The sequence below is a fragment of the Zalophus californianus genome, chromosome 6 (genome assembly GCF_009762305.2).
Source record: "Zalophus californianus isolate mZalCal1 chromosome 6, mZalCal1.pri.v2, whole genome shotgun sequence".
In the NCBI taxonomy this organism is placed as follows: domain Eukaryota; kingdom Metazoa; phylum Chordata; class Mammalia; order Carnivora; family Otariidae; genus Zalophus; species Zalophus californianus.
The window spans coordinates 121,719,235-121,741,881 of record NC_045600.1 but is presented as its reverse complement, the minus strand read 5'-3'; the positions used below and the strand labels follow the sequence as shown (position 1 = coordinate 121,741,881).

At 40.9% G+C, this 22,647-nt stretch overlaps 1 protein-coding gene across 1 annotated transcript; it reads right to left on the bottom strand.

Moving 5' to 3' along the window:
* Positions 1 to 19,217: 19,217 nt before the first annotated feature.
* LOC118357115 (endogenous retrovirus group K member 13-1 Env polyprotein-like) lies at positions 19,218 to 21,392 on the bottom strand. The gene is made up of 2 exons (XM_035728304.1): positions 21,358 to 21,392; positions 19,218 to 21,086 (listed from the first exon to the last, which is right to left on the bottom strand). Exon 2 carries the CDS (start codon positions 20,964 to 20,966, stop codon positions 19,572 to 19,574), a length of 1,395 nt encoding a protein of 464 aa, XP_035584197.1. The 5' UTR covers positions 20,967 to 21,086; positions 21,358 to 21,392; the 3' UTR covers positions 19,218 to 19,571.
* Positions 21,393 to 22,647: the final 1,255 nt, after the last annotated feature.

The following is a 22,647-nucleotide window of genomic DNA, read 5'->3' as shown; positions in this document are numbered from 1 at the left end:
ACCATAGCACATACCCTCCCCAATGTCTATCATCCAGCCACCCCATCCCTCCCACCCCCACCACTCCAGCAACACTCAGTTTGTTTCCTGAGATTAAGAATACCTCATATCAGTGAAGTCATATGATACATGTCTTTCTCTGACTGACTTATTTTTTTTTAATTTTATTTATTTAATTGACAGAGAGAGAGAGACAGAGAAAGCGAGAGAGGGAACACAAGCAGGGGGAGTGGGAGAGGGAGAAGCAGGCTTCCCGCCGAGCAGGGAGCCCGATGCGGGGCTCGATCCCAGGACCCTGGGATCATGACCTGAGCCGAAGGCAGTCGCTTAACCAACTGAGCCACCCAGGCGCCCCTCTCTGACTGACTTATTTCACTCAGCATAACACCCTCCAGTTCCATCCACGTCGTTGCAAATGGCAAGATCTCATTCCTTTTGATGGCTGCATAATATTCCATTCTGTATATATACCACATCTTCTTTCTTCATTCATCTGTCGATGGACATCTTGGCTCTTTCCACAGTTTGGCTATTGTGGACATTGCTGCTATAAACATTGGGGTGCACATACTGCTTCGGATCCCTACATGTGTATCTTTGGGGTAAATACCAAGTAGTGCAATTGCTGGATCATATGGTAGCTCTATTTTCAACTGTTTGAGGAACCTCCATACTGTTTTCCAGAGGGGTTGCACCAGCTGGCATTCTCACCAACAGTGTAGGAGGGTTCCCCTTTCTCCGCATCCCCGCCAAAATCTGTCTTTTCCTGACTTGTTAATTTTAGCCATTCTGACTGGTGTGAGGTGGTATCTCATCGAGGTTTTGATTTGGATTTCCCTGATGCCAAGTGATGTTGAGCACTTTTTCATGTGTCTGTTGGCCATTTGGATGTCTTCTTTGGAAAAATGTCTGTTCATGTCTTCTGCCCATTTCTTGATTGGAATATTTGTTCTTTGGGTGTTGAGTTTGATAAGTTCTTTATAGATTTTGGATACTAGCCCTTTATCTGATATGTCATTTGCAAATATTTTTTCCCATTCTGTTGGTTGTCTTTTGGTTTTGTGGACTGTTTCTTTTACTGTGCAAAAGCTTTTTATCTTGATGAAATCCCAATAGTTTATTTTTGCTCTTGCTTCCCTTGCCTTTGGCAATATTTCTATGAAGGAGTTGTTGCGGCTGAGGTTGAAGACGTTGCTACCCGTGTTCTCCTTTAGGATTTTGATGGGCTCCTGTCTCACGTTTAGGTCTTTCAACCATTTGGAGTCTATTTTTGTGTGTGGGGTAAGGAAATGGTCCAGTTTCATTCTTCTGCATGTGGCTGTCCAATTTTCCCAGCACCATTTTTTGAAGAGACTGTCTTTTTTCCACTGGACATTCTTTCCTGCTTTGTCAAAGATGAGTTTACCATAGAGTTGAGGGTCCATTTCTGGGCTCTCTATTCTGTTCCATTGATCTATGTGTCTGTTTTTGTGCCAGTACCGTACTCTCTTGATGATGACAGCTTTGTAATAGAGCTGGAAGTCCGGAATTGTGATGCCGCCAGCTTTGCTTTTTGTTTGTCAAGATTCCTCTGGCTATTCGGGGTCTCTTCTGTTTCCATACAAATTTGAGGATTATTTGTTCCATTTCTTTGAGAAAAGTGGATGGTATTTTGATAGGGCTTGCATTGAATGTGTAGATTGCTCTAGGTAGCCTTGACATCTTCACAATGTTTGTTCTTCCAATCCATGAGCATGGAACGTTTTTCCATTTCTTTGTGTCTTCTTCAATTTCTTTCATGAGTATTTTATAGTTTACTGAGTACAGATCCTTTGTCTCTTTGGTTAAATTTATTCCTAGCTATCTTATGGTTTTGGGTGAATTGTAAATGGGATCGACTCCTTAATTTGTCTGTCTTCTGTCTTGTTTCTCTCCAGCTCCTTTAAGTGTAGGGTTAGGTTGTATATTTGAGACCTCTCTTGTTTCTTGAGAAAGGCTTGTTTTGCTATATACTTGCCTCTTAGGACTGCTTTTGCTGCATCCCAAAGATTTTGGACAGTTGTGTTTTCATTTTCATTTGTTTCCATGATTTTTTAAACTTCTTCTCTAATTTCTTGGTTGACCCATTCATTCTTTAGTAGGTTGCTTCTTCGCCTCCATGTATTTGAGTTCTTTCTGACTTTCGTCTTATGATTGAGTTCTAGTTTCAAAGCATTGTGGTCTGAAAATACGCAGGGGATGATTCCAATTTTTTAGTACCTTTTGAGACCTGATTTGTGACCTAGGATGTAATCTATTCTGGAGAATGTTCCATGGGCATTAGAGAAGAATGTGTATTCTGTTGCTTTGGGATGGAATGTTCTGAATATATCTGTGAAGTCCATTTGGTTCTGTGTGTCATTTAAATTCTTTATTTCCTTTTTGATCTTTTGCTTAGGTGATCTGTCCATTTTAGTGAGGGTGTGTTAAAATCTCCCACTATTATTGTGTTGTTGTTCACGTGTTTCTTTGCTTTTGTTATTAATTGCCTTATATAATTGGTTGTTCCCAAGTTAGGGACATCGATATTTACAATTGTTAGATGTTCTTGTTGGATAGAACCTTTAACTAGGATATAGTGTCCTTCCTCATCTCTTATTACAGTCTTTGGTTTAAAATCTAATGTGTCTGAAATAAGGATTGCTACCCCAGCTTTCTTTTGGTGCATTAGCATGGTAAATGGTTTCCCACCCCTTCACTTTCAATCTGGGGTTGTCTTTGGGTCTAAAATGAATCTCTTGCAGCAGCATATTGTTGGGTCTTGTTTTTTTTATCCAATCCTATAGCTTGTGTCTTTTGATTATGTCATTTAGCCCATTTACATTCAGGGTAACTATTGAAAGATATGAATTTAGTGCCATTGTATTGCCTGTAAGGTGACTGTTACTGTATATTGTCTGTGTTCCTTTCTGGTCTATGTTACTTTTAGGCTCTGTCTTTTCTTATAGGAGCCCATTTCCATATTTCTTGTAGGGCTGGTTTCGTGTTTGCAAATTCCTTTAGTTTTTGTTTGTCCTGGAAGCTCTTTATCGCTCCTTCTATTTTCAATGAGAACCTAGCCGAATATAGTATTCTTGGCTGCATATTTTTCTCGTTTAGTGCTCTGAAGATATCATGCCAGTCTTTTCTGGCCTGCCAGCTCTCTGTGGATAGGTCTGTTGCCAGTCTAATGTTTCTACCATTGTAGGTTACATATCTCTTCTCCCGAGCTGCTTTCAGGATTTTCTCTTTGTCTCTGAGACTCATAAGTTTTACTATTAGATGTCGGGGTGTTGACCTTTTTTTATTGATTTTGAGAGGGGTTCTCCGTGCCTCCTGGATTTTGATGCCTGTTTCCCTCCCCACATTAGGGAAGTTCTCTGCTATAATTTGCTCTAATATACCTTCTGCTCCTCTCTCTCTTTCTTCTTCTGGGATCCCAATTATTCAAATGTTGTTTCCTTTTATGGTATCGCTTATCTCTTGAATCCTGCCCTCATGATCCAGTAGTTGTTTATCTCTCTTTTTCTCAACTTCTTTATTTTCCATCATTTGGTCTTTTTTATCACTAATTCTCTCTTCTGCCTCATTTATCCTAGCAGTTAGAGCCTCCATTTTTATTTGCACCTCATCAATATCCTTTTTGATTTTGACTTGGTTAGGTTTTAGTTCTTTTATTTCTCCAGAAAGGGTTTCTCTAATATCTTCCATGCTTTTTTCAAGCCCAGCTAGTATCTTTAAAATCATCATTCTGACCTCTAGGTCCAACATCGTACTAATGTCTGTATTAAGTAGGTTCCTGGCAGTCAGTACTGCCTCTTTTTCTTTTTGTTGAGGTGATTTTTTCCGTCTTGTCATTTTGTCCAGAAAAGAATAGATGAATGAGAGAACAGAATGCTAACAGGGTAACAATGTCTCCAGAAAATATACTCTAAACAAATCAGAAAAGATCTGAAACTGGGGGGAAGAAAGGGAAAGAAAGAAAAAGGAAAAATAGAAAAAAGAAAAAGATAAAAACAAACAAAAATAGAACTGAACACAAAAACTAGAATATGATCAAATATGACCAGGCTGGTGCATAGATCAGTGGCACACACTAGATTTTGGGTGTATTTTGGTCTTTTAGAAGAAAGTGTCTCCAAAATTTAAAATAAGGAAAAGTTATATATGTACAAAAATAAGGGTTAATATGCTGAAGGGCTGGAATATGACTGTAAAGATGAAAATTATAAAAGATTTTATGAAAGGAATTGATAAGATAAGAAGTTTGAAAAAAGAAAGAATTTAGAAAAAAAAAGAAACACAGAATGGGATCAGTCAGGAGACTAGAACAAAGCCATACACTAGAGCTTTAGGGTATTTTGATCTGTTAGATGAAAGGGTATCTAAAACTTTAAAGAGAGAACAACTTATATATATATATATATGCCAAAAATAAGGGTAACTACTATGAAGGGATAGAATATGACTCTAAAAATGAAAAATAAAAATGTTTTTTAAAAAAAGGGATTGGTAAGATGTTGGTTGAAAAATGGAAAAAGAAATATTCAAAAAAAAAAGGACAGTTAAAAAAATTAAATTGAAAGACTAAAGAATCATGGTAAAAAAGTCATAAATTCTATGTGCAGTATTCCTCTAGTGCTGGAGTTCTGCCGTTCTCATTGATCCGTAAACCTGGTCTTGGCTGCAGGTTCTTGCTGATCTTCTGGGGGAGGGGTCTGTTCCCATGGTTCCCAAACGTATTTGCCAGAGGCGGAATTGCCCTGCCTTTGCTGGGTCAAGCTAAGTAATCTGCTGGGGTTTGCTCTCAGGAGCTTTTGTTCCCTGCAAGCTTTCCGCTGGACTTTGGAGGATGAGAGTGAAAATGGCTGCCTCCCAATCTCTGCCCCAGAGGAGCTGAGAACTTGGGGCCCCACTCCTCAGTGTGCCCCCAGAGAAAAGCAGTCAATCACTTTAATCTCCCCGGTCTCTGGCCGCAGTCCATGCTCACCTGGCCTGTGACCAAGCGTTTCTATCTCTGGCACAGGACCCCATGCGGAGTCTCCAAACCCAGCAGATCCCGCGCCGCTCCTCCCGGGAGAAAGGGGAGTCTCCCCAGATCTGCCACTTGTTGTGTTCCTGTTGGAAGAGCAGTGGCCCGACTCTGCCACGAATAATGGTTTAAGGCAACCCCAAGCTGAGAGCCCACTCCTCAGCTCCGTCTCTGCAACTGGCTTCCCTGCTCCAATACCTGGGAGTTCTGCCACACTAAGGCACCCCCGGTCTTTCTGTGACCCCATGGGTCCTGAGACCACAGTGTCCCAGCGAGGGTTCCACCCCCCGCTTAGCCACTGGAGTGATGTCCCTCAGCAGAGCCGACTTCTAAATGTTCCAATTTTGCGCTCCACGGCTCTATCAGTTGCCATAAGTGGCCTATGGAGGCCCCCTCCCCCACTGTCTATCCTCCCAAATACCGCCTCAGATTCACTTCTCCGCACAACCTACTTTCCACCAAGTGGTCGCTTTACTGTTCAGAGAGTTGTTGCTATTCTTTTTTTCAGTCTCCTGTTGAGTTCGTAGGTGTTCCGAATGGTTTGATCCCTATCCAGCTGAATTCCTAGGAGCAGATGAAATCCAGGCCTCCGACTCCTCTGTCCTCTTGCTCCACCCCCAGGATAGCAATAATTTTAAACCAACCATGAGTTCATGATAAAGAGAGAGTTGATTAATTTTGAAAAACAAAAAGAAAGAAAGAGAAAAGAAAAAAGAAACATCGGTTAGATTTGAAGATTCCTGACTTCTTTTTATACTTACATCACTAACTGCACAAAATTTAGGCAGATCATTCTATCTCCCAATGCCCAATTGAACTAGAAACAAGAAAGCTTCTTTCTGAATTTATCCTAAGGGGGCAGGGCTCTGTATGACTTGAAGGAAATGGTTTCATTTTTAATTAATTAATTAATTTTTTTTGCAGCTCCCTCTTTCCTTAGTTTTATGGCCTTCTAGTTTAGTCAGATTCTTAGCTATATTCTTTACCAGCAGAAAACATTGCTTTATCAAAGATGGCTTATTTCCAAGATCTAGGCCATGAGCCAAGGTTTGGTAAAATGTAACTCAAGAGGATAGCCTCATTTTTCCTCTCTGTTTCATTTGGGTCAGACAGTAAGTGGCATCTAAGGCAAAGAAGACACATTTATCCACCATATTGCTAGTCTTAGAAATAGAGCAGACAAGGGACCCTCGTCTGCCCAGGAGCCAATGGGACATTCCCATTATCCCAGTTACCCATTACTCTCTCCTTAAGTCTGTTCCCTGACTTTGCATTCTCTCCCCAGCCCCTTGTCAGTCTTCAACTTCTCATTTTTCAATCCAGTGTCTATCCTGTTTCCAACTTCCTCTCCTCTTCCCATTAATCTCTCCAGTTCAGTCCCCCCTTTCTTCCCTGCCTCTGCTCTTCTTTTCCTTTCTCTCCTTCTTTATTCCTGGATTTTCCATTTTCTTTTTAATCTTTCTTTATGTTTGTGCCTTAGAACTGCTACTATCATTCACAGACCTAAAGGAAATGCAGAATCTCAGAAAAGGTAAAGGTCTCTAGAATCAGTGACATCAGGCCTTACTTCACATACTCAAATGAAACTACATTTTCCCATCTTTTGAAAGAAATATTAAGATAAGGTCTGAAGTGAGCCTGGACTCAAGTGGTCCTGCTGTGCTTCCAGAGAAAGTTAACTTTTAAACAATTTAACTCGTTTAATAAATCATTCAAACAATAAATATTGTAACCCTGTCAGTGGAAAGAGAAAGGAACCAAGGGAAGGACAAATTTGGATAAAGAGAATAATGAACAGTTACCATGAAAAATACTTTTAAGTTAATAAATAAAATACTAGTACTATGCTTTATTTATTATTTTTTATTATTATTTATTTACTTTTTAAATTTTATTATGTTATGTTAGTCACGATACGATACATCATTAGTTTTTGATGTGGTGATCCACGATCCATTGTTTTCATATAACATCCAGTGCTCCATGCAGTATGTGCCCTCCTTAATACCCATCACCAGGCTAACCAATTCCCCCTCCCCCCTCCCCTCTAGAACCCAGTTTGTTTCTCAGAGTCCATAGTCTCTCATGGTTCATCTCTCCCTCCAATTCCCTCCTCCTCATTTTTCCCTTCCTTCTCCTAGTGTCCTCCATGCTATTCCTTATGTTCCACAAATAAGTGAAACCACATGATACTTGACTTTCTCTGCTTGACTTATTTCACTTAGCATAATCTCCTTCAGTCCCATCCATGTGGATGTAAATGTTGGGTGCTCATCCTTTCTGATGGCTGAGTAATATTCCAGTGTATATATGGACCACAACTTCTTTATCCATTTATCTGTTGAAGGGCATCTCGGCTCTTTCCACAGTTTGGCTATTGCGGACACTGCTGCTATGAACGTTGGGGTGCATATGGCCCTTCTTTTCACTACATCTGTGTCTTTAGGGTAAACCCAGGAGTGCAATTGCTGGGTCATAGGGTAGCTCTATTTTTATTTTTTTGAGGCACCTCCACACTGTTTTCCAAAGTGGCTGTACCAACTTGCATTCCCTCCAACAGTGTAAGAGGGTTCCCCTTTCTCCACAACCTCTCCAACATTTGTTGTTTCTTTCCCTGTCTATTTTTGCTTTTCTAACTGGTGTAAGGTGGTGTCTCAATGTGGTTTTGATTTGAATTTCCCTGATGGCTAATGATGATGAACATTTTTTCATGTGCCTGTTAGCCATTTGTATGTCTTCTTCAGAGAAGTGTCTTTTCATATCTTCTGTCCACTTTTTGATTTGATTATTTATTTTTTGAGTTTTGAGTTTGAGAAGTTCTTTATAGATCTTGGATACCAGCCCTTTATCTGTAGTGTCATTTGCAAATATCTTCTCCCATTCTGTGGGTTGCCTCTTTGTTTTGTTGACTGTTTCCTTTGCTGTGCAGAAGGTTTTATCTTGATGAAGTCCCAAAAGTTCATTTTTGCTTTTGTTTCACGAGCTTTTGGAGATGTATCTTGAAAGAAGTTGCTGTGGGCGATGTCAAAGTGGTTAGTGCCTATGTTCTCCTCTAGGATTTTGATGGATTCCTGTCTCACATTGAGGTCTTTCATCCACTTTGAGTTTATCTTTGTGAATGGTGTTAGAGAATGGTCAAGTGGCATTCTTCTGCATGTGACTGTCCAATTTTCCCAGCACCAATTATTGAAGAGACTGTCTTTTTTCCATTGCATATTTTTTCCCGCTTTGTCAAAGATTATTTGACCATAGAGTTGAGGATCCATATCTGGGCGCTCTATTCTGTTCCATTGGTCTATATGTCTGTTTTTGTGCCAGTACCATTCTGTCTTGGTGATCACAGCTTTGTAATATAGCTTGAAATCGGGCAACGTGATGCCCCCAGCATTTATTTTTGTTTTTCAACATTTCCCTGGCGATTTGGGGTCTTTTCTGATTCCATACAAATTTGAGGATTGTTTGTTCCAGCACTTTGAAAAATGTCTTTGGAATTTTGATCAGGATGGCACTGAAGGTATAGATTGCTCTGCATAGCATAGACATGTTAACAATGTTTATTCTTCTGATCCATGAGCATGGAATGATTTTCCATCTTTTTGTGTCTTCTTCAATTTCTTCCATGAGTGTTCTGTAGTTCCTAGAGTATAGATCTTTACCTCTTTGGTTAGGTTTATTCCGAGGTATCTTATGGTTTTTGGTGCTATTGTAAATGGAATCGTTTCTCTAATTTCTCTTTCTACAGTTGCATTGTTAGTGTATAAAAAAGCAACTGATTTCTGTGCATTGATTTTGTGTCCTGCCACATTATTAAATTGCTATATGAGTTCTAGTAATTTGGGGATCTAGTCTTTTCGGTTTTCCACATAAAGTATCATGTCGTCTGTGAAAAGAGAGAGTTTGACTTCTTCTTTGCCAATTTGAATACATTTTATTTCTTTTTGTTGTCTGATTGCTGTTGCTAGGACTTCTAGTACTATGTTGAACAATAGTGGTGAGAGTGGGTATTCTTGACGTGTTCTTGATGTTAAGGGAAAGGCTTTCAGCTTTTCCCCCATTAAGGATGCTATTCGCTGTGGGTTTCCCATAGATGGATTTTATGAACTAGAGGAACGTTCCCTCTATCCCTATACTCTGAAGAGTTTTAGTCAGGAAAGGATGTTGTATTTTGTCAAATGCTTTTTCTGCATCAATTGAGAGGACCACATGCTTTTTCTAACTCTTCTTATTAATGTGTTTTATCACATTGATTTCCGAATGTTGAACCACCCTTGCATTCCGGGGATAAATCCCACTTAGTTGTGGTGGAGCCTTTTAATGTATTGTTGGATCCTAAGGACAAGACGAAAAAAATCACCTCAGCAAAAAGAACAAGAGATAGTACCGTCAGCCAGGGACCTACTCAATACGGATATTGGTACAATGTCGGACCTAGAGTTCAGAATCATGAATTTAAAGATACTAGCTGGGCTTGAAAAAAGTGTGGAAGTTATTAGAGAAAAGCTTTCTGGAGATATAAAAGAACTAAAATCTAAACAAGTCGAAATCAAAAAGGCTATTAATGAGGTGCAATTAAAATGGGGGCACTACCTGCTAGGATAAATGAGGCAGAAGAGAGAATCAGCGATATAGAAGACCAAATGATGGAAAATAAAGAGGCTGAGAAAAAGAGAGGGAAACAACTGCAGGATCACGAGGGCAGAATTCGAGAGATAAGCGATATGATAAGATGAAACATTAGAATAATTGGGATCCCAGAAGAAGAAGAAAGAGAGAGAGGGCAGAAGGAATATTGGATCAAACAATGGCAGAGAACTTCCCTAATGTGAGGAAAGAAACAGACATTAAAATCTAGGATGCACAGAGAACCCCTCTCAAAATCAATAAAAATAGGTCAACACACCGACATAAAATAGTAAAACTTACGAGTCTCAGAAACAAAGAGAAAATCCTGAAAGAAGCTCGGGAGAACAGATATGTAATGTACAAGGGTAGAAATATGAGATTGGCAACAGACCTATTCACAGAGACCTGGCAGGCCAGAAAGGACTGGCATGATATCTTCAGAGCACTGAATGAGAAAAATATGCAGCCAAGAATACTATATCTAGCTAGGGTCTCATTGAAAATTGAAGGAGAGATAAAAAGCTTCCAGGACAAACAAAAACTAAAGGAATTTGTAAACACGAAACCAGCCCTCCAAGAAATATTGAAAGGGGTCCTCTAAGCAAAGAGAGAGACTACAGGCAGCACAGATAAGAAAGGAACAGAGACAATACACAGTAAGAGTCACCTTACAGGCAATATATGGGCACTAAATTCATACCTTTCAATAGTTACCCTGAATGTAAATGGGCTAAATGGCCCAATCAAAACACACAGGCTATCAGATTGGATTAAAAAACAAGACCCATCCATATGCTATCTGCAAGAGACTCATTTTAGACCCAAAGACACCCCCAGATTGAAAGTGAGGGGGTGGAAAACAATTTACCAAGCTAATGGACAACAAAAGAAAGCTGAAGTGGCAATCCTTATGTAAGACAAATTAGATTTTAAACAAAGACTGTAATAAGAGATGAGGAAGGACACTATATCCTACTTAAAGGGTCTATCCAACAAGAAGATCCAACAATTGTAAATACCTATGCCCCTAACATGGGAGCAGCCAATTATATAAGGCAATTAATAACAAAAGCAAAGAAACACATTGACAGCAATACAATAATAGTCGGGCACTTTAACACCCCCCTGACTGAAATGGACAGATCCTCTAAGCAAAAGATCAACAAGGAAATAAAGATTTGAAATGACACACTGGACCAAATGGACCTCAAAGACATATTCAGAACATTCCTTCCCAAAGGAACGGAATACACATTCTTCTCTAGTGCCCATGGAACATTCTCCAGAAGAGATCACATCCTAGGTCACAAATCAGGTCTCAACTGGTACCAAAAGATTGGGATTATTCCCTGCATATTTTCAGAACACAATGCTTTGAAACTAGAACTCAATCACAAGAGGAAAGTCGGAAAGAACTCAAATACATGGAGGCTAAAGAGCAACCTACTAAGGAATGAATGGGTCAACCAGGAAATTAAAGAAGAATGTAAAAAATTCATGGAAACCAATGAAACTGAAAACACAACTGTTCAAAATCTTTGGGATACAGCAAAGGCAGTCCTGAGAGGAATGTATATAGGAATACAAGCCTTTCTCAAGAAACAAGAAAGGTCTGAAATACACACTGTAACCCTACACCTAAAGGAGCTAGAGAAAGAACAGCAAATAAAGCCTAAATCCAGCAGGAGAAGAGAAATAATAAAGATCAGAGCAGAAATCAATGAACTAGAAACCAAAAGAACAGTAGAACAAATCAACAAAACTAGGGGATGATTCTTTAAAAGAATTAACAAGATTGATAAATCCCTGGCCAGACATATCAAAAAGAAAAGAGAAATGAGCCAAATCAACAAAATCATGAATGAAAGAGGAGAGATCACAACCAACACCAAAAAAATTACAATTATAAAGAACATATGATGAGCAACTCTATGCCAGCAAATTCCATATCCTGGAAGAATTGGGTGCATTCCTAGAGATATATCAACTAACAAAATTGAACCAGGAAGATAGAAAACCTGAACAGACTTATAACCACTAAGGAAATTGAAGCAGTCATCAAAAATCTCCCAACAAACAAAAGCCCAGGGCCAGATGGCTTCCCAGGGGAATTCTATCAGACATTAAGGAAGAATTAATACCTATTCTCCTGAAACTGTTCCAAAAAATAGAAATGGAAGGAAAACTTCCAAACTCATTTTATGAGGCCAGCATTACCTTAATCCCAAAACCAGAGAAAGAACCCATCAAAAAGGAAAACTACAGACCAATATCCTTGATGAACATGGATGCAAAAATCTCATCAAAATACTAGCCAATACGGTCCAACAGTACAGTAAAAGGATTATTCACCATGACCAAGTGGGATTTATTCCTGGGCTGCAAGGCTGGTTCAGCATCCGCAAATCAATCAACGTGATACAATACATTAACAAAAGAAAGAACAAGAAACATATGATCTTCTCAATAGATGCAGAAAAAGCATTTGACAAAGTACAGCATCCTTTCTTGATCAAAACTCTTCAGAGTATAGGGATAGAGGGTACATGCCTCAATATCATAAAAGCCATCTATGAAAAACCTACAGCGAATATCATCCTCAATGGGGAAAGCTGAGAGCTTTTCCCCTAACCTCAGGAACACAGCAGTGATGTCCACTATCAGCACTGCTATTCAACATAGTATTAGAAGTCCTAGCCACAGCAATCAGACAACAAAAAGAAATCAAAGGCATCCAAATCGGCAAAGAGGAAGTCAAACTCTCACTCTTTGCAGATAATATGATACTGTATGTGGAAAACCCAAAAGACTCCACCCCAAAACTGCTAGAACTCATAGAGCAATTCAGTAAAGTAGAAGGATATAAAATCAATGCACAGAAATCAGTGGCATTCTTATACACCAACTACAAGACTGAAAAGAGACAAATCAAGGAGTCGATCCCATTTACAACTGCACCCAAAAGCATAAGATAGCTAGGAATAAATTTAACCAAAGAGGCCACGAATCTGTACTCAGAAAACTATAAAATACTCATGAAAGAAATTGAAGAGGACACAAAGAAATGGAAAAAAGTTCCATGCTCATGGATTGGAAGAAAAAACATTGTGAAGATGTCAAGGCTACCTAGAGCAATCTACACATTCAATGCAATCCCCATCAAAATACCATCCACTTTTTTCGAAGAAATGGAACAAATAATCCTCATATTTGTATGGAACAAGAAGAGACCCCGAATAGCCAGAGGAATCTTGAAAAAGAAAAGCAAAGCTGGCGGCATCACAATTCCGGACTTCTAGCTCTATTACAAAGCTGTCATCATCAAGACAGTATGCTATTGGTACAAAAACAGACACATAGAACAAGGGAACAGAATAGAGAGCCCAGAAATGGACACTCAACTCTGGTCAACTCATCTTTGACAAAGCAGGAAAGAATGTCCAATGGAAAAAAGACAGTCTCTTCAACAAATGGTGTTTGGAAAATTGGACAGCCACATGCAGAAGAATGAAACTGGACCATTTCCTTACCCCACACACAAAAATAGACTGCAAATGGTTGAAAGACCTTAACATGAGACAGGAGTCCATCAAAATCCTAAAGGAGAACACGGGTAGCAACCTCTTCATCCTCAGCCACAGCAACTTCTTCCTAGAAACATCTCCAAAGGCAAGGGAAGCAAGGGCAAAAATGAACTATTGGTATTTCATCAAGATAAAAAGCTTTTGCACAGCAAAAGAAACAGTCCAGAAAATGAAAACACAACCGACAGAATGGGAGAAAGTATTTGCAAATGACATATCAGATAAAGGGCTAGTATCCAAAATCTATAAAGACCTTATGAAACTCAACACCCAAAGAATAATCCAATCAAGAAATGGGCAGAAGATATGAACAGACATTTTTCCAAAGAAGACATCCAGATGGCCAAGAGACACCAGAAAAAGTGTTCAACATCGCTCGGCATCAGGGAAATCCAAATCAAAACCACAATGAGATACCACCTCACAGCAGTCAGAATGGCAAAAATTAACAAGTCAGGAAACGACAGTCTTGGCGGGGATGTGGAGAAAGCGGAACCATCCTACACTGTTGGTTGGAATGCAAGCTGGTGCAGCCACTCTGGAAAACAGTATGGAGGTTCCTCAAACAGTTTAAAATAGAGCTACCATATGATCCAGCAATTGCGGTACTGTGTATTTACCACAACGATACAAATGTAGGGTTCCGAAAGTGTATGTGCACCTCAATGTTTATAGCAGCAATGTCCACAATAGCCAAACTGTGGAAAGAGCCAAGATGTCAAACAACAGATGAATGGAGAAAGAAGATGTGGTATATATACACAATGGAATATTATGCAGCCATCAAAAGGAATGAGATTTTATCATTTGCAACGACGTGGATGGAACTAGAGGGTGTAATGCTGAGTGAAATAAGTCAATCAGAGAAAGATATGTACCATATGACCTCACTGATATGCAGAATTCTTAATTGCAGGAACCAAACTGAGTGTTGCTGGACTGGTGGGGGGTGGGAGGGATGGGGTGGCTGGGTGATAGACATTGGGGAGTGTATGTGTTATGGTGAGTGCTGTGAATTATGCAAGACTGTTGAATCACAGATCTGTCCTTCTGAAACAAATAATGTAACATATGTTAAGAAAAAAGAAAAGAGAAGATAGCAGGAGGGTAAGAATGAAGGGGAGTAAGTCAGAGGGGGAGAGGAACCATGAGAGGATGGACTCTGAAAAACAAACTGAGGGTTCTAGAGGGGAGGGGGGTGGGGGGATGGGTTAGCCTGGTGAAGTGTATTGAGGAGGGCACGTTCTGCATGGAGCCCTGGGTGTTATGCACAAACAATGAATTATGGCACACTACATCAAGAACTAATTATATCATGTACGGTGATTAACATAACAATAAAAAATGAAAAAAAATAATGTATTTTTGGATCCTATAAGGTAGGATTTTGTTTAGGTTTTTGGAATTCATATTAATCAGGGATATCAGTCTGAAATTCTCCTTTTTGATGGGGTCTTTGCCTGGTGTGTGGATTAAGGTAATGCTGGCCTCATAGAATGAGTTTGGAACCTTTCCTTCTGTTTCTATTTTTTGAAACTGCTTCAGTAGAATAGGTATTATTTCTTTGAATATTTGGTAGAATTCCCCCGGGAATCCATCAGGCCCTGAACTCTTGTTTTTTGGGAGGTTTTTGATCACTGCTTCAATCTTGTTACTGGTTATTGACCTATTCAGGCTGTCAGTTTTTTCCTGTTTCAGTCTTGGGAGCTTATAGGTTTCCATGAAGGCCTCCATTTGAACTAGATTGCTCAGTTTATTGGCATATAGTTGTTGATAATAATTTCTAATAATTGTTTCTATTTCCTTGGTGTTAGTCGTGATCTCTCACCTTTCATTCATACTTTTATTAATTTGGTTCCTTTCTCTTTTCTTTTGGATAACTCTGGCCAGTGGTTTATTGATCTTATTAATCCTTTCAATGAACCAAATTCTAGTTTTGTTGATCCGATCTACTGTGTTTATGGTTTCTAATTTATTGATTTCTGCTTTAATTTTAATTATTTCTCTTCTAATGCATGGCTTAGACATTGTTTGTTGGTTTTTCAATAGTTCTTTTTAAATAATTTTTTATTGTTATGTTAATCACCATACATTACATCATAATTTTGATGTAGTTTTCCATGATTCATTGTTTGTTCATAACACCCAGTGATCCACGCAGAATGTACCCTCTTTAATACCCATCACCAGGCTAACCCATCTACACACCCCCCTCCCCTCTAGAACCCTCAGTTTGTTTTTCAGAGTCCATCGTCTCTCATGGTTCATCTCCCCCTCCGACTTACTCACCTTCATTCTTCCCCTCCTACTATCTTCAACTTCTTTTTTTTTTCTTAACATATATTGCATTATTTGTTTCAGAAGTACAGATCCGTGATTCATCAGTCTTGTACAATTCACAGTGCTTACCATAGCACATACCCTCCCCAATGTCTATCACCCAGCCACCCCATCCCTCCCACCCCCCCCGCACTCCAGCAACACTCAGTATGGTTCCTGAGATTAAGAATTCCTCATATCAGTGAGGTCATATGATACATGTCTTTCTCTGACTGACTTATTTCACTCAGCATAACACCCTCCAGTTCCATCCACGTCGTTGCAAATGGCAAGATCTCATTCCTTTTGATGGCTGCATAATATTCCATTCTGTATATATACCACTTCTTCTTTATCCATTCATCTGTCGATGGACATCTTGGCTCTTTCCACAGTTTGGGTATTGTGGACATTGCTGCTATAAACATTGGGGTGCACATACCCCTTCGAATCCCTACATTTGTATCTTTGGGGTAAATACCCAGTAGTGCAATTGCTGGACCGTATGGTAGCTCTATTTTCAACTGTTTGAGGAACCTCCCTACCGTTTTCCGGAGTGGTAGCACCAGCTTGCATTCCCACCAACAGTGTAGGAGGGTTCCCTTTTCTCCACAACCCGCCACATCTGTCGTTTCCTGACTTGTTAATTTTAGCCGTTCTGACGGGTATCTCATTGTGGTTTTGATTTGGATTTCCCTGATGCCAAGTGATGTTCAGCACTTTTTCATGTTGTCTGTTGGCCATCTGGATGTCTTCTTTGGAAAAATGTCTGTTCATGTCTTCTGCCCATTTCTTGATTGGATTCTTTGTTCTTTGGGTGTTGAGTTTGATAAATTCTTTATAGATTTTTGATACTAGCGCTTTATCTGATATGTCATTTGCAAATATTTTCTCCCATTCTGTCGGTTGTCTTTTGGTTTTGTCAACTGTTTCTTTTGCCGTGCAAAAGCTTTTTTTCTTGATGAAATCCCAATAGTTCATTTTTGCCCTTGCTTCCCTTGCATTTGGCGATGTTTCTAGGAAGAAGTTGCTGTGGCTGAGGTCGAAAAGGTTGCTGCCTGTGTTCTCCTTTAGGATTTGGATGGACTCCTGTCTCACGTTTAGGTCTTTCAACCATTTGGAGTCTATTTTTGTGTGTGGTGTAAGGAAATGGTCCAGTTTCATTCTTCTGCATGTGGCTGTCCAATTTTCCCAGTACCATTTGTGGAAGAGACTGTCTTTTTTCCATTGGACATTCTTTCCTGCTTTGTCAAAGATGAGTTGACCAGAGAGTTGAGTGTCCATTTCTGGGCTCTCTATTCTGTTCCTTTGATGTATGTGTCTGTTTTTGTGCCAGTACTATACTGTCTTGATGATGACAGCTTTGTAATAGAGCTGGAAGGCCGGAATTGTGATGCCGCCAGCTTTGCTTTTCTTTTTCAAGATTCCTCTGGCTATTTGGTGTCTCTTCTGGTTCCATACAAATTTGAGGATTATTTGTTCCATTTCTTTGAAAAAGGTGGATTGTATTTTGATGGGGATTGCATTGAATATGTAGATTGCTCTAGGTAGCACTGGCATCCTCTCAATGTTTTTCTTCTAACCCATGAGCATGGACCGTTTTTCCATTTCTTTGTGTCTTCAATTTCTTTCATGAGTATTTTATAGTTTTTTGAGTACAGATCCTTTGCCTCCTTGGTTAAATTTATTCCTAGGTATCTTACGGTTTTGGGTGAATTGTAAATGGGATCGACTTCTTGATTTGTCTGTCCTCTGTCTTGGTGTTGGTGTATAGGAATGCCACTGATTTCTGGGCATTGATTTTATATCCTGCTACTTTACTGAATTCCTGTATGAGTTCTAGCAGTTTTCGGGTGGAGTCTTTTGGGTTTTCCACATACAGTATCATATCATCTGCAAAGAGGGAGAGTTTGACTTCCTCTTTGCCGATTTGGATGCCTTTGATTTTTTTGTTTTCTGATTGCTGTGGCTAGGACTATGTTGAATAGCTAATTGAATACTATGTTGAATAGCAGTGGTGAGAGTGGAAATCCATGCCGCATTCCTGACTTTAGGGGAAATGCTCTCAGCTTTTCCCCATTGAGAATGATATTCGCTGTAGGTTTTTCATAGATGGCTTTTATGATATTGAGGTATGTACCCTCTATCCCTATACTCTGAAGAGTTTTGATCAAGAAAGGATGCTGTACTTTGTCAAATGCTTTTTCTGCATCTATTGAGAGGATCATATGATTCTTGTTCTTTCTTTTGTTAATGTATTGTATCACGTTGATTGATTTGCGGATGTTGAACCAGCCTTGCAGCCCAGGGATAAATCCCACTTGGTCATGGTGAATAATCCTTTTAATGTACTGTTAGATCCTATTGGCTCGTATTTTGGTGAGATTTTTGGATCCATGTTCATCAAGGATATTGGTCTGTAATTCTCCTTTTGGATGGGTTCTTTCTCTCGTTTTGGGATCAAGGCAATGTTCACCTCATAAAATGAGTTTGGAAGTTTTCCTTCCATTTCTATTTTTTGGAACAATTTCAGGAGAATAGGTATTAATTCTTCTTGAAATGTCTGATAGAATTCCCCTGGGAAGCCATCTGGCCCTGGGCTTTTGTTTGTTGGGAGATTTTTGATGACTGCTTCAATTTCCTTAGTGGTTATTGGTCTGTTCAGGTTTTCTATTTTTTCCTGGTTCAATTTTGGTAGTTGATACATCTCTAGAAATGCACCCATTTCTTCCAGGTATTCTAATTTGCTGGCATAGATTTGCTCATAATATGTTCTTATAATTGTTTGTATTTCTTTGGTGTTGGTTGTGATCTCTCCTCTTTCATTCATGATTTTGTTGATTTGGGTCATTTCTCTTTTCTTTTTAATAAGTCTGGCCGGGGGTTTATCAATCTTGTGAATTCTTTCAAGGAACCAGCTCCTAGTTTGGTTGATCTGTTCTACTGTTCTTTTGGTTTCTAGTTCATTGAATTCTGCTCTGATCTTTATTATTTCTCTTCTCTTGCTGGGTTTAGGCTTTATTTGCCTTTTTTTCTCTATCTCTTTTAGGTGTAGGGTTAGGTTGTGTATTTGAGACCTTCCTTGTTTCTTGAGACAGGCTTGTATTGCTCTATACTTTCCTCTCAGGACTGCCTTTGCTGTATCCCAAAGATTTTGAACAGTTGTGTTTACATTTTCATTGGTTCCCATGAATTTTTTTAATTCTTCTTTAATTTCCTGGTTGACCCATTCATTCTTTAGTAGGATGCTCTTTGGCCTCCATGTATTTGAGTTCTTTCCGACTTTCCTCTTGTGATTGAGTTCTAGTTTGAAAGCACTGTGGTCTGAATACCCCAAACTTTTGGTACTGGTTGAGACCTGATTTGTGACCTAGGATGTGATCTATTCTGGAGAATGTTTCATGGGCACTAGAGAAGAATGTGTATTTCATTGCTTTGGGATGGAATGTTCCGAATTTATCTGTGAAGTCCCGTGTGTCGTTTAAAGTCCTTATTTCCTTGTTGATCTTTTGCTTAGAGGATCTGTCAATTTCAGTCAGGTGAGTGTTAAAGTCCCCCACTATTATTGTATTTTTGTTTATGTTTTTCTTTACTTTTGTTATTTGCCACGGCCCGCGTGCAAGGTTGAACAGGGTTGAGGGTAAGAGAATGAAACATAAAAGTATGGGAACAGGAGGGTTGCCCACGGGGATGCCGCGAGCAACAACTTTATTCTTACTTACACACTTTTTATAAGTTCAGGTTAGATAACAGTAGGACATAAACAAGTTCCACAGTTTTCTCCCTGCCCTCTCCTGGCTCCGTCTCAAGTTTTTGGTCCAAGGCCAGGTTCCTCAAGGACATAGTCTCCTCCCATCCTTCAAAGGGCCTGGTGTGCTATTTTTCAGGGCTTATCAATAACACTGTGGCTTTCTTGGCCTGTATACAACTCAAGCTAGCCAGTACAACATGTTTTTGTATGGGGGCAGTCAGGTGGCCATGGTTCAAAGGGATCAGGGAGCCTTTGCTCTACCCGATTAACCCCTTTGTTGCTCATGGCTCCCGACATTTCCCCCTTTTATCTTTAAATGCAACATGTGTACATTTGCTTGGGTACTGGCCATGAAAGCAAACAGACAGCGACTCCAAGCACACCATAAGCAGAGTAATAAGGTTACCCCTACAACCAGAGCACACATAATCCAGAAGGAATGTTGGAGGATATTAAAGGGGTTAAACCCCTGTAGCTTTTGTAGAAAGGATTGTGCCATGTCTCTGGGGGTGACTACATGCAGATGGGAGGAGGCTATATTGTTTATTTGTTCTTGCAATTGAAACAGATCTAGGCTTACATTTGTCTCATGCCAGATACCTTGCAAGTGCCTCTGCACCGTTTCCCAGGAGACGTTGTCAGCTTTCAGGGGGGTCACACAAATGGAACCATACCCTCCGTGGCACACAAAGGACAAACGAGTATGTAACAATGAATATTGGGTGCCCAAATATTCGACCGCCTGCTCTAAACCATCCAGGCGAGCCAAAATCTTCCTATCTATGCTTCCCTGGGTGGCAAGGGTCTGGGAGACATTATGAGCCAAGCTATTTACATGAGCGGCAGTATGTATGCCCTGGGACAGTGCCACCGTGGAGACAGTAGCTGATGCTATCAAAGACACCAAGGCAGTGATGCCAGCTATTAGGAGGCCTAGGAAACGTCGTCCCCGGCTAAGTAGGCCCTCCAATTCTTGCGCAAATTGATAGCCATAATCTCTATACCAGGGCCCCCTCACCTCTACAGGCTTCATTAGATAAGGGGGTTGCATGGCTAGGAAAACCTTCTTTGTTGGATTTGGGGCGCTGGGTAAAGGCAAACAGTTGGTGAGATAACACTCCTCACAAGTTATTTTGTAAAGGGTTCTATTGGCCTTAGCCTCGGGTACTACAGATCCGTCCCCCACTACAAACAGAAACGGTGGGGAAAGACATGCCTGAATTTGAAATGTCAATGGGCCCGTGGGGAAGCCAGGGAAAAGGGATGAATTAGCTTTAACATCTCTCATGGCCGCAACAATTTTCCATAAGTCCGGGTGTCTCATCCTCCCCAGTGATAGCAGTCCCCCGGGAGCAGAATTATTGTGGTCGTATGGCCCATATCCTGAAGGCGGGGAGGAGCCGCGCAAAGGGAGATCCCTGTCTTTTGACCAGTCAATTATATAAGTGTCAGGTATGCCATGGGGAGTCACAATCTCTGGGTTGTGATGAACGCAGGTTTTCCAAGAGGGTCCATAGGTTTTCCACGTTAGGTCAGATTTACAGAGGGGATAGTCAAGGTATGGGGTCTCAAGGGATCTGGAAGCGGGTCCGAAACGGCCAACAGGTAGGGGCCGTCGATGTTGAAGGACAACCTCGTTGATGTCCCAATTCTCCACCATTACACGAGGTGTCAAAGTGTCTCCTCTAGGTGGCTCAGTTCCATACCAAGAGCGGATTCTTCGGGAGACTGATGAAGTGACCACGCATCCATAATGGGGCGCCTCAGGGCCATCGATGGCCTGGAAACAAATGGGGGGGGGTAGAAGCCAGGCTGGTCCAGTTAAAAGGCGCCACAGCATGAGTGAGGCCGGAAATCTCAGGCCCATCAAAAATGTCTGTGAAGTTAGTAAACACCCTGGGTGAGGGATCCTTCCAGGTGACTGCCCTCGCGGTAGGAGGGTCCGGGACAAAAGCCCAGTAAGAAGAGGCCTGGGCAGAGTCAAGGGTTAAAAGTGATAGCATGGCAAGAAAAAGGGCAACAGCCGTGACTGGCTGGCCCGACTCACGCACGGTGGCCTCAGCTCGAGCGGTCAGGGCTTTGATGTCTCCGCATGTTATTCTCCTCTGATCCGAGGCGGGGCGTCTCCTCGTCCTCCCGGAGCGGATCTGGAGCCGCCTCATTCTGCAAACCATCACGGATAATGCGGACGCATCGAAGCGGGAGCCAGCGTGGCGTCTCCTCATCCTGGGGAAAGATACAAGCGCATCCTCGGCCCCGGCGTAGGACCGGGTCGGGTCCCCTCCATACCGCGGTGGCGGGGTCACGCCACTTTGCATAGAGGAGGGGAGCCTGCTCAGGCTGCCAAAAACGTTCGGCGGCAGTGCGGCCAACCGAGTCAACATTCAAAAAATTTAAAACAAAGAGTACTAATGAAAGGTGTAAATGAGGTGAATATTTTATTTTCTCCTGTAGTATTTCCCCCTCCTTTGATTTTTTGAGGTACATTTTGAGGGTGGAATGGGCTCTTTCGACAATGGCTTGACCTTGAGAATTATAAGGAATACCTGTTGTATGAGTGATGTGAAAATTTGCACAAAAGGTCTGGAATGCTGAAGAGGTATAGGCTGAACCATTGTCGGTCTTAAGAGCCTTCGGCATGCCCAGAACTGCGAATGCTGCGAAAAGATGATTTTGGACATCTACAAAAGCTTCACCGGAGTGTGCAGTAGCAAAAATATAGTTAGAGAAGGTGTCGATGGAGACATGGATGTATTTAAGGCGGCCAAACGGTAAGTAAGTGGTTACATCCATCTGCCAAAGGTGGTTAGGAAGGAGCCCTCTGGGGTTAATGGCATATGAGGGGGGGGTTAAAAAATTGGGGACAGGACTGGCATTCTCGTACAATTTGTCGGGATTCCTCCCGGGAGATGCCGTATTGACGCCGTAAGGCCTGTGCATTCTGATGGAATTTTGCATGGCTGCTTTTTGCTGCCTGAATGGTGTTTGTAGAAAATATATGTGTATTTTCATCAGCTATGCGATTGCCCTCCGCTAGGGGGCCAGGAAGGTTAGAGTGAGCTCTGATGTGTGTTATAAACAGAGGGTGCTGCCTCTGTAATAAGAGGAGCTGGATTGACTTGAATAGATGGAATAATTCTTCATCATTGGACAGTATGTAGGCCTCAGGTAGCTGCGGGACTGTTCTGGCAGCGTATTGACTATCGGTAAATAAGTTGAGGGGTTGAGTGTAGCGCTCTAGAGTGAGTGCAATCGCTTTGAGTTCTGCTCTCTGCACAGAGGAAGTGTCATAATGCAGGTGCTGAGTATTCTTATGTTGTGGTGAGACAGCATGTATGTCA